At 43.2% G+C, this 11,822-nt stretch overlaps 1 protein-coding gene across 1 annotated transcript in view; it reads left to right on the top strand.

Moving 5' to 3' along the window:
* PROM1 (prominin 1) overlaps positions 1-11,822 on the top strand; it is a 219,790-nt gene that overhangs the window by 59,136 nt on the left and 148,832 nt on the right. Inside the window, exons 8-10 of the mRNA XM_006872491.1 lie at positions 1,521-1,738; positions 4,775-4,849; positions 9,404-9,467. Of these exons, the coding sequence (XP_006872553.1) occupies positions 1,521-1,738; positions 4,775-4,849; positions 9,404-9,467 (357 nt within the window). The remainder of the gene's footprint in view (positions 1-1,520; positions 1,739-4,774; positions 4,850-9,403; positions 9,468-11,822) is intronic.

Below are 11,822 nucleotides of genomic sequence, written 5' to 3'. Positions count from 1 at the left end.
CTATGGTCTTCCTTATTCACTGTCCACCTTTCACATGCATATGAGGTTATTGAAAATACCATGGCTTGGGAAAGACCACTAATTAGAGCCCTAAATATTGTTACTCTAGTAACTGGTGCCATGGTGTGATGCTGTGGGTTAATACGCTGAACTGCAAGGTCGGTTTGAACCACAAGGTCAGTGGTTCAAGCTCACCAGCTGCTCCTTGAAAACCCTATACAGGGTCACTATGAGTTGGGACCTACTTGATGGTATGCAACAACAACAAATATTGTTAACCTCCAAGTGGACCAAACTTCAAGGTTAAAGATTATGTGAATCAGGACATTATAAGATTTTCTATTTAGGTCCCTGGCTGGTACAAATTAGCGCTCAGTGCTGTAGGATTAGCACTGGGCTATGAACCACAAGATTGGTAGTTCAAACCCACCAGCTGCTCCTTGGAATCCTATACAGGCTTGCTATGAGTCGGAACCGACTTAATGGCACTTAACAGCAACAACACTAACTGAAAAGTTAGCAGTTCACATGTGCCCAAAGGCGCTTCAGAAGAAAGGCCTGGTGATCTGCTTCCCAAAGATTGCAACCAGTGAAACCGCCACCTCTCTAGAGCTCAGTTCTGTTGGGAAGTACGTGGGTTTGTCCTGAGTTGGAATCAACTCAATGGCAATATTTTCTTTTTTTTTTTAAAGGTGGTAGAATTTGAGGCTCTAAGGGCCATTGGCTTTGCAGTCTGATCCTATAGGCCTCTCCTGGTCTCTCAGTAAGTCATTTAAGGCTGGTCACTGGGCTGTCTTAGCTGACATCGATTGTTGCTACACCTTCAGACCTAGTTGTTGTTGCTAAGTGCCATCAAGTCAGCTCCAATTTATACAGATCCTGTGTAGGGTCTCTGAGGATCACCTGCTGTGTTTGAATTACTGACCTTGTGGTTGGCAGTCAAGTCCTTATCCTACAGTGCCACATCAGGACACCTCAGACCTAGCTAATGTTGTTGCTGTTAAGTGTCATTGAATCAATTCCAAACCATAGCAACCCTGTATACGGTTTCCAAGGAGAAGCTAGTGAGCTTGAACCTCCAACCTGTGCCTCCAACTGGCTTTGCAGTCCAACGCATGAACCCACGTAGGTTATATCATCTCCAAGGAAGAAAGGCCTGGTAATCTACTTCTGAAAAACAAGCCAATGGAAACTCTTTGACAAGGGTCTCATTCCTTTGTACATGATGTTGCCAGAATTCAGGAGCCAACTCAGTGGCAACTTTGTTGAGTGCCATTGAGTTAGTTCTGACCCATATGGACCTGTATGGGGTTTCCAAGGAGTGGCTGGTGAGCTTGAACCTCCGATATTGCAGATCAAATTGACTTTGCAGTCCAGAGCATTAACCCACAGAGCCACATCGCCCCACAAACCAAATGAGACGCAGCCTATACTCTTAGATCCTGTTGTAGAAAGAGACTTTCTGTCTTGACCAGCCTAGTGAAAGTCTTTGTTCTGAGCCTCTTGTATCTCCCCTACAGTCATCAAAAACACCAAAGAGGCCCTGGAGAACATGAACAACACATTGAAGGAACTGAAAAAAGGAGCTGCAAATCTGAATGCAAGTTTGAGCAACATCAAGAGCGACCTGGAGAACTCGCTCAATGACCCCATGTGCTTCCAAGGTGAGGTGAACGAGACCTGCAACAACATCAGAAACTCACTTGGCCAGTTAGACAGCAACACCAACCTGGAGCAGGTGAGACAGCATCATGGGGACCGTTTGGTAAGGTGGAGTGTGGGCAGATCCGTTGGGAGGACTGTGGCCTGGGTCAGAGGGCATTCAGTCACAGCTCTGGACTGTGTCAGATAAGAGGTGGGACGGTGAATCCCTGCTGGGCAGTTCCCTGCAGTTTGATGAGAAACATCAGAAGGCAGTCAGCTTTAAGAAGCAAAAACAATGCAGAAGATGCCTCCGCAAGTCAGTATAGTCAATATTTGGTGGAGTCCTCTTTGGAGTGTTGGGGAGTAAGAATCTCACTCTGGGGACTCAGAGGGGCCCGACCCAAACCAGGATGTTTTTAATCTCATGTGGTGTGAAGACTGGGAAGGATTGTGGGAGTCGATGCAATTGAATTGTGGCTTTGGTGAATAGTGTTGAGGGTGTAGTGGATTGCCAAGGGAACAGATAACCCTCTCTTGGGGGAAGTAGAACCCAAAGGCTCTTTGGAGACGAGGATGGTGAGACTTTGTCTCACATACTTTGGACATATTATCAGGAAGGACCAGGGCCTGGAGAAGAACGTTACGCTTAATGAAGTGGAAGATCAGGGAGAAAGAGGAAGACCCCCAACAAAATCGTCTGACACAGCGGCAGCAGCAGCGGGCCCCAGTGTAACAACAGTTGTGAGGATAGCTTAGGATGAAACAGTGTTTCGTCTTGTCATACATAGGGTCACTATGAGTCAGGACAGACACGACGGCACCTGGAATATTAACCATCATGGATACAAACATTTCAAAGATCACAGAGTTAGTGCAGCTCAGGCTAAGTTTCTCTGTGTTGTTGATAAGGTCACCATGAGCCAGAGCTGATGTAATTAATCACAGTAGCAACAACAATGCCATGTTCTCTGACTGCCCAAAGGAAAATGGTTCTAAAAAATCGGGGGTAACTTGAATATATAAAGTTCTGAAGGTATAGATAAGATGTTCATGTCCACTCATGACGTTTCATTTACTAATATAGTTATGTACACACACTAACACATGTTTATAAAGCCACATATTACTTTAGATATGCATTTTGTCACTTTCTTACTCCATGTAACAGTTTTATTCAAGTCGTTTGTATTCAGTATCAGTGTCCGCATAACTACCAGAACCACTTTGGAAACACTGGACGGTTTCCTAGAACATTGGATCTGAAGTTTCAATTAAGTTGTTTAAGATAGAACCCTTTGGGGATACATTTAATATACTGATTTACTTTCAAACATGTAGAAAAGTTGCAAAATTGGTAAAAGGAACCCTTGTCTTCTCCAAATTCACGAGGTGTCAGTATCGTGCTTTTTGCGTATCATTTTATCCACCCCCACCTTCCCTTCACCCATCTATGTATTCATCCACCCTTTCCTATATCTGTCTATATTATCCCATGTATAAATGCATAAAATAACATGCATTTTGTTCTTAATCATTTGGGAATAAGTTCTGGGCAGGCATTTCTTTTCTAAAAAGCTCCTCATGATTCGATTTTAATTGTACATTTTGTCAGGTGTATCACAGTAGTGATACCGTGTCCTTCTTAATACGTGCGGTCAGGAGACATATGCTGTTTGCCCCAGTATTGGTAAATAGATATTGCTGTTAATTTGTTAATTGCCTTCAAGTTGATTCTGACTCATAGCGACCCTGTATAGGGTTTCTGAGGAGCGACTGGTGAGTTTGAACCTAGCAATTCAAGCCCACCTTGTGGTCAGTGCTTTTCCAATGGTGCCACACCAGGACTCTTTACATCCATGTGTTCCTATTGTTGTTAGGTGCCATCGAGTCAGTACCGACCCATAGCGATCCTGTTTACAACAGAACGAAACACTGCCTGATCATGGGCCAACCTTACAATCATTGCTACATTTGAGCCCATTGATGCTGCCACTGTGCCAGTCCATCTCGTAGGGGGTCTTCCTCTTTTGCTCTGACCCTCCACTTTATCAAACATAATACTTTTCTGCAATGACTGGTCCCTCCTGACAGACAATATGTCCGAAATAATGAAAGACAAAGTCTGGCCATCCTGGACTCCAAGGAGCACTCTGGCTGCACTTCTTCCAACACAGATCTGTTGGTTCTTTTGGCAGCCCATGACACTTTCAATATTCTCCTCCAACACCATAACTCAAATGCAATCAATTCTTCTGCGGTCTTCCTTATTCACTGTTCAGCTTTCACATGCATATGAGGTTATTGAAAATACCATGCCTTGGGTCAGGTGCACCTTAGTCCCCAACCTGACATCTTTGCTCTTCAACACTTTAAAAAGGTCTTGTGCAGCAGCTTTGCCTAATACAATATGTCATTTGATTTCTTGACTGCTGCTTCCATGAGTGTTGATAGTTGATCCAAGAAGAATGAAGTCCTTGACAACTTCAATCTTTTCTCCATTGATAAGAATGTTGTTTATTGGTCCAGAGGTGAGGATTTTTGTTGTCTTTACATTGAAGAACAGCCTATACTGAAGGCTGTGGTCTTTGATCTTCATCAATAAGTATTTTAAATCCTTATGGCTTTCAGCAAGCAAGGTTGTATCATGAACCTTGCTGCAAATGAAAAGAGTATTCCAAGACACTCACCAACAAAACTATTACTTGTTAAAAGTGCTCGTGAAAAGGTTTGTTTACAGCCATATGTTGTTGTTATTAAGTGCCATCAAGTCGGTTCCAACCCATAACAACCCTGTATAGGGTTTCTGAGGAGTGACTGGTTGAGCTTGAACCGCCGACTTTGCAGTTCAACTGACTTCTCAGTGTGGCACGTTATACATAAGGCACTTAAAATTATGAGATCTCACAAAATGAATTTTTGTTAAATTTCTTTGCTTCAAATTTTAGTTGATTTCATCAGGATGTCTCCAAGCATCTAAGAGGTCATTCTAAGCTGACCTTTTCCCCCAAACAAAACTCTTGTTCAAAATAAAATTGAGACTCAGAGATTTCAATATATGAAGGATCTATGGAGAGTCATTTTGGGGGAGGGATGTCTGACTTGGCTTACATTTTATTTAATAACTTTTCAGCTCCCGTCTGTGGAGGATCAGCTCAACAGCGTTAACGATGTGCTGAGAACAGATTTGGCCGGCTTGGTTGAGCAGGTATGTTTGGGGAAAAATGCAGTGGACAGCACATAGACAATTGGAAACCAATCCAAAATGCAGTGGAATTGTGCATTAGGGTAAAGAAAAAGAGTAAGAATTGTTAGCTTTCCGATAATCTTGTTCCTCCTTCAAAGTCAAGGAATCTTTATTTGGAGACTATTCTATGCCAAACACCCACTAAGGCAGTAAAAGATAAAGAGAATTCGGCAATTTCTGCCTTTCTGGGGCACAGATTTCAGTGGGTGTAGGTCCACATACTGTTTTACTCCGCCTTTGTCTCCTAGTGCTGCTGGCTGGCTTTAAGGAACAGAGTCTGGGAGGTTAAGCCTCCAAATTCAGGGCACTGGCTCTGGGAGAATGTTTGCTCTCTGTGAGCTCTGGGGGAAGGTCCCTGTGTCTTTACAAATTCTGCTGCTTGGTTCCTTTACAGTCTCCATGTGGCGTGTATCTTCCTCTCCATTTCCTCTGAATCTGCTCTTCTGTTTCTCAAGAGTGATTGGCTTAAAGCACACTCACATGATCTTTTAACATAACAAAGAAGGCCCTATTCCCAAGTGGGATGGCAGACAGGTGCTGGGGGAGGGAAGGTAGTGGCTAGGATTTATAACAAATGTTTTGGGGGAACACAATTCAAACAGACTCTTTTACAAGATGCTTCCTTGCTCTGTCCGTGGTCTGCCAGCATCGTTTTATGTTTCTTCCATTCTGCCATTTGGACATGTGTAGGTCGGCAGTTCAAATCCACCAGCTGCTCCTCAGAAATCCTATACAGCGTCTCAATGAGTTGGAACCGACTTGACAGTTCTAAACAACAAGTCCTCTGCCTGGCACTGTCTTCCTCTCTTCCTCCTTTGCTTAGTTTGCTGCTGTCTAATCAGCCTCCATTCATGGTAATCCCATGTAGGAAACATGGCTGGTCCTGCGTCAGTCCCATGTGATCTCTAGGATTTCCAGAAGTGGATAACCAGGCCTTTCTTCCTAGTCTGCCAGATCCTTGAAGGTTCACTGTAATCTGTTCAGCATCATAGCAACCCTCAAGCCTTCACTCACAGACACATGGTAGCTGCAGGGGCTGGGAATGGAACCTGTAAACTGACTGACACCGGAACGTTCAAATGCAGATCAGTGTAAGGGTCAGACCTACAGAAGACCTACTCAAGCACTGACATGCTGGCTAGCATCTGTCACTCATAAAGGAAACAGAAGTTGTGACCAAAGGAAAATTATCTGGCTGGGACTGCACTAAACAGTCCGCTGAATATACCAGGAAACACAGACTAAGCCCCTTTCAGAGGCGATGCTGCTGCACTAATAAGCCAGGCCCATTACCGATGAGTTGACTCTAGCTCCTCACAACCCCACAGGACAGAGAAGAACTACAAGGTTTGTTGTTGTTGTTGTTAAGTGATGTTGAGTTGCTTCTGTCTCATAACAACCCTGATTAGGGTTTCCAAGGAGTGGCTGGTGGGTTTAAACCACTAACCTTGTGTCTAGCAGTCCAGTGCTTGTCCTACAACACCACTGTTTGCAAAGCTGTAAGTCTTTATGGAAGTAGACTGCTACACCTTTCTCTTGAGATGCAGCTGGAGAGTTTGAACTTTTTTGATTGTCAGCAGAGTGCTTTAACCTAATCACCATGGTTTCTATGTGGGAAGAATAAAAGCCAAACACACAGATAAACAAATGAACAAACACACTGCTGTCGAGCCGATTTGGACTCATAATGCCACTGAGGCTCCTTGTGGGAAGATTTGTTGTTGTTGTGTGCCACGGAGTCCGTTCCGACTCTTAGCGACCCTGTACAGGGTTTCCGAGGCTGTAAATCCTTATGGAAGCAGAAAGCCTCATTTTTCTCCCACAGAACAGCTGGTAGTTTTGAACTGCTGACCATGAGATTAGCAGCCCAATTTGTAACCACTACGCTACCAGAGCTCCTTGTGGGAAGATTAGGACAATGGATTTTCAGAAAACAGATAATCTTGTGGTATAAGAAAACATGTAAGACAATGTAACATCGCATGAGGGTATGAGATCAGATTTGAAAGCTATGTAAAAAAATTGCTGTGTGGACTGAGCAGGTATGGGAAGAAGAGTGGGAATATACCCACAAATATATGAACACTTGAAAGAGGGTATTTGTACATGCCAGTGATTCAAACTCACTAGCAGCTCCTTGGAAACACTATTGTTTTGTGTTGCTATGAGTCAGAACCAACTCAACACTTAACAACAGCAACACAACTTACCTTTGCTACAAACACACCTATGAATGTGGTGGAGCATTTTTGTTGTTGTTAAGTGCTGTGGAGTTTCGACACATAGTGACCCTGTGTAGGGTTTCTGAGGAACAGCTGATAAGTTTGAATCACCGGTCTTGAGATTTAAACTGACTTTGTGGTCCAGTGCTTTATTCTACAGCGTCATACAAGGACTCCAAAGTGCCAGTGGTGACCAGGGTAAGACACCCATATCTGTACAATATCTCATGAGAGAAAACACAAAGAGAAAAGAATAGAATCTGATTTTCCAGTGCAATTACACAGTGAAATTGGAACTCTAGTTGTAGAGAGATAAAACAGAAAAATGACCCCAGACAGAGCTTCCAGAGAATACAAATTATTGTCAAATTAAAACAAAGGCAAAAACAGTCAAGTGAACCTATATGGCTTTGGAATAAAGTCCATGAGAGGGAAATGCCATTATTTCTAGATAACTCTGAGCAGCCCTAGTGATACAAGGGTTAAGGTGCTTAGCGGCTCACCAAAAGATCAGCGATTCTCACCAGCATCTTCCACAGATTGGTGGCAGTCTGCTATGTATAGATTTACAGCCTCAAACATCTTAAAGCAGTTCTACTCTACGCTGTAAGGTGGTTATGAGTTGAAATGGACTCGACTTTTTTATTAGACCACAATTTTTTTTTGGGGGGGGGCCTTTTTATTGTGCATTGAGTGAAGGTTTATGAAGAAGATCATCAGCTTTACATGCAACAAATCACACGCTTAGTTTCATCTTAATGATTGCAATCCCGCCATGCAACGACAGTGATCCCACTTCCTCCCTGGGGTTCCTGTTTCCAATCCATCCTCCTTTTCATCCCTTCTCAACTTTGTACCTAGGTACATGTTGTTCTTTGGGTCTTCAGTGATTAGCTATTCCATGGTGAGCATGGTGAGCTATCTCCCCTATATGCCTGCTTGGCTGAAAATTGGGTCACAAGGGTGAGTTCCATTCCAGGTGGTCAAAAGTCATAGTCTCGGGTTCCTCCAGCCTCTTTCTGACAAGTAAGCCAAGTCTCTCTCTCTTTTTTTAAAAATAATTTTGAGTTTTGTTTCACATTTCTTCCTCTCTATCTGGGACCTTCTAATGTGATCCCTTTCACAGCTGTTGGTAGTGTTGGCTGGGCACCATCTTACCATCTAGTTCTTCTGATCTCTGAGTCAGGGTGGCTGATGTTCATCTGCTCCATTGGTCCATTGGCCTAGTAGATTCCAAGTATCTTCAGTTTTCATCACTCTTCTTTCTTCTGCCCCTGGAGCGATCACCTTAGATATCCCAGTCATTGCTCACCAAAGTAGGATGTAGAACACTGTCTTTGAGGACCGTGCTGTCAGTAGTCCATGATGATGGCACTCAACAACACCAACATTGGCACTTTGGGTTGAATCGTTCTTGGTTGAGGGGCTTGTCTGGTCATTGTAGCAAATGTCTTAGCATCCCTGACCTACATCCCAATAGATGCCAGCAGGACACCACTGATTATGAAGTCACAGTGTCGGCAAACTTTTTCCTTGGGGAGCACCATCACCCCCAATTGAGAACAGTTGGTAGCATTAGATCTGACCATCAAAATTCCTAAGACCTGTATGAATAAATCTGTTAAGATCTTAAAATAATGGAGACACCTTACATGAAAAGACTTTTAGTGTTTTTGATGCATGTGATAAATTAAAGAAAATTTTTAGCTTCTCGATGATCATATACTGATAATTTCAGCCTTAAGATGAGTGTTGTCTTTTTATTTAACATCTCTACTCCATACTGGAGTCCTGGCGTGGCACTGTAGGATCAGCTCTGGACTGCTAACCACAAGGTTGGTGGTTCAAACCCACCAGCCGCTCCTTGGAAACCCTATACAACTTCGCTGTGAGTCATAACTGACTCGATGGTATCTAGTAACAATATACTAGAGGGCAGTGGTGACTCAGAGGTAGAATTCTCACCTTTCAATGCAGGGAGACGCAGGTTTGATTCCTGCCTATGCAATGATGCTAGGATGTTGAATAGGTTTCAGTGGAGCTTAGACACAGACAAGAAAGAAAGGTCTGGTGATCTACTTCTGAAAACCAGCCAGTGAAAACCTCATGGATCATAACAGTCTGATCCTGTTATGCCTGTGGTTGCCATAAACCCAAGCCAACTGAATTGCAGCTGATAACAAAAACAACTTCTGCACACTAACCAGAACTCCACAGTTAACTGAAAATGAGCATTCATTAGCTGTTCTTCTAACTGACCCTGTACATCAACTCATTTAAAAATATTTTTTAGGGCAATAAATCCTTTAACGATATACCCGAGATGGTGCAAAACCAAACCAAGAACATCGTATCAGGTGAGATTCATAGTTTGAGTCCTTTTGTGTCTGTGTGTTAAGAAACTGAACGGTGGAAAATGTTGTATAGTTTCAGATGATGTTTTCTCTTGCTCAAACCTCAAAGGCAAAAGCAGTATCAAAGCTTGAAATACTGTCACTTTTAATCTGTGTTGCAGATGAAAACAAACAAACATGAATCTTCTTATTTTAACCTTGTCAATACTGTCCCGCTGGCTGGCGCAGCCCTTGGGCAGGACCGTCCCTGTGTGACAAGGAGCCTGCAGGGGTGCTTCGGATAGCCGCGCCCCCAGATGACTTTCCTTAGGGAAAAAGGGCCCTACGGATTCTTAACCGGGAGGCTCCAAAAAAGTTCATAGGAAAATGGAATGGAAAGATACTGGAATTTTTCCACGAACTTTTGGAAGCTCCCTCCGATGTTCTAAAAGAACTTGAGTTAGATTTCTATTCCAAGAGTGCTATGCATCAGGATTTAGTTTGTCCTTTTTAGGAATATTGTCATCTGTCCTAAGATGCTGATGTCATGATAGCTTAGGTTCCTAAGACTGCTTACAGATTTTCAGCAACAGAATCAATGCTGAGCGAACTCAACCGGTTAGCGAATCATGCTGTCTAACATTACGGCATTTAGGTGAAGATACAGAGAGAGAGAATGCAGGATTGGAGATAAAGCTGGAGTGCGTTTTTTCAGGATGAAATCTCGGAAGCTATATAAAATTACTTCTTTTTTCCTCTCATTTTCCTTCTCTCCTCTTTTTTTCTAATAATTTTCTCAGTGTTTTTTTTTTTACCTGCTGACGAAGTAATTTCAAAATCGTATGTTAGAGGTATTTGATTTCTTTTCTTTTTTAATGGTGTTTTTTCAGCTCATGAAGATTTGGGGTTGAAAAAAAAGCATTTTATCTCACAATATAATACTGTAGATATTTTATTAGTTTCTGTTTTTTACATGTCAGATTATACTTTAATAAGCCTAAGATAGTCAAAGCAACATTCAGACATTCCTGTACTAGAATCTTCAGGCTAGTGCATGCTGCGTGTCTGATCAACACATGCTGACTAATATCTGTGTTCAATTTTGCACCTCTTTCTGGACCTCTTCTGCCAATGTGTGCAGCTCTTCCTTGTAAGTCAGGCACCTCAAAACTCCCAGCATGTATGTTGAAGCCTGCTGCCTACAGCGATGTTGCCTCAACACAAGCCAGAGTTTTCCCGGGTCCAGGTAGATGCTCTCCATCAGCCTGGATAACAGTTGCCTATTTTCCCGTCCTTCCCAAACAAATGACAGACTTCTCTCCTGTGTTTTGATCATTTTCTCATTCATCACTTTTTTGCTTGGTTGTTTGAGTGCTTCCTATGTGCCAGGCTCTGCTATAAAGTATGGCCATGCCTACCCTTTAGGTAGGCATGTATTGAACACCACTGATGACGTTCTGTTGACATTGACGAGAACCTCCTAGTGTGATGCTGTAGAATAAGCACTGGACTTTGAACCATAAGGTCGGAAGTTCAAACCCACCAGCTGCTCCTTGGAAACCCTGTACAGGGTCACTGTGAGTTGGAGCTGACTTGACAACACTTAACAACAGTAACATGCTAGAGAGCCAAAGCAGGAAAAGGATAGCAGAAGGCTGCTGGGAGGAGGAAGCAACATCTAAACCAAGGCTTGAGGAAGATGTCTGCTTCTACAGGGCAGTAGGACTCACACGCAGAGTATCCGTAATTAATGTGGCCTGGGAGCTGTGGTGAGCAGGGCTGGTTCACCCAAGGGACTGATGGGGCCCGATTATGAGCCTAGGAAACTGCTTGAAAGATTTGGGAGTCCACTAACACAACTCTCAACATACCAGAAATCCCAGGGTTAAAGAGGAAGCCCACAGAGTCATCCTAGTCAAGTATCCTTGAGGATGTTGGTTCACAAGATATTTGAAGATGACAGTAAGCCCTTGAAGAATATAATCTTCTCCTTATGAGACACATCCAAGCACCTGGCTACTGGTGGCTCATTTCTGTGCTTTGAGGTCTTGATGTCATAGCTCTGAGGAAAACAGACCTTTACAAAGGCCCCCCCACCATTTCTGTGGACCAAGTTAACATCTACCTAAAGTTCACCAGGAGTCCATGATGACATTTTAGGGAATGCTCTTCTTGGAATCACTGTGTCTGGGATCACTCTTGATGAAACCAACTTCAGATCTGGTGTGTGAACACTGGACCAGGAAATGCTGCGTTCCCCAGGTATTTTGGACTCCAGGATGATGGAAAGAAACATTCTAGAAAACTGATGTTTCTTTGAATTTACCTGCTTTCTGAGAAATTAGGATGGCTATCAGTGGGGGGTCTCTTTGACCACCA

This window comes from Chrysochloris asiatica, unplaced genomic scaffold (assembly GCF_000296735.1).
Source record: "Chrysochloris asiatica unplaced genomic scaffold, ChrAsi1.0 scaffold00200, whole genome shotgun sequence".
Classification (NCBI taxonomy): Eukaryota; Metazoa; Chordata; class Mammalia; order Afrosoricida; family Chrysochloridae; genus Chrysochloris; species Chrysochloris asiatica.
This window is presented reverse-complemented; position numbering and strand designations above follow the sequence as displayed.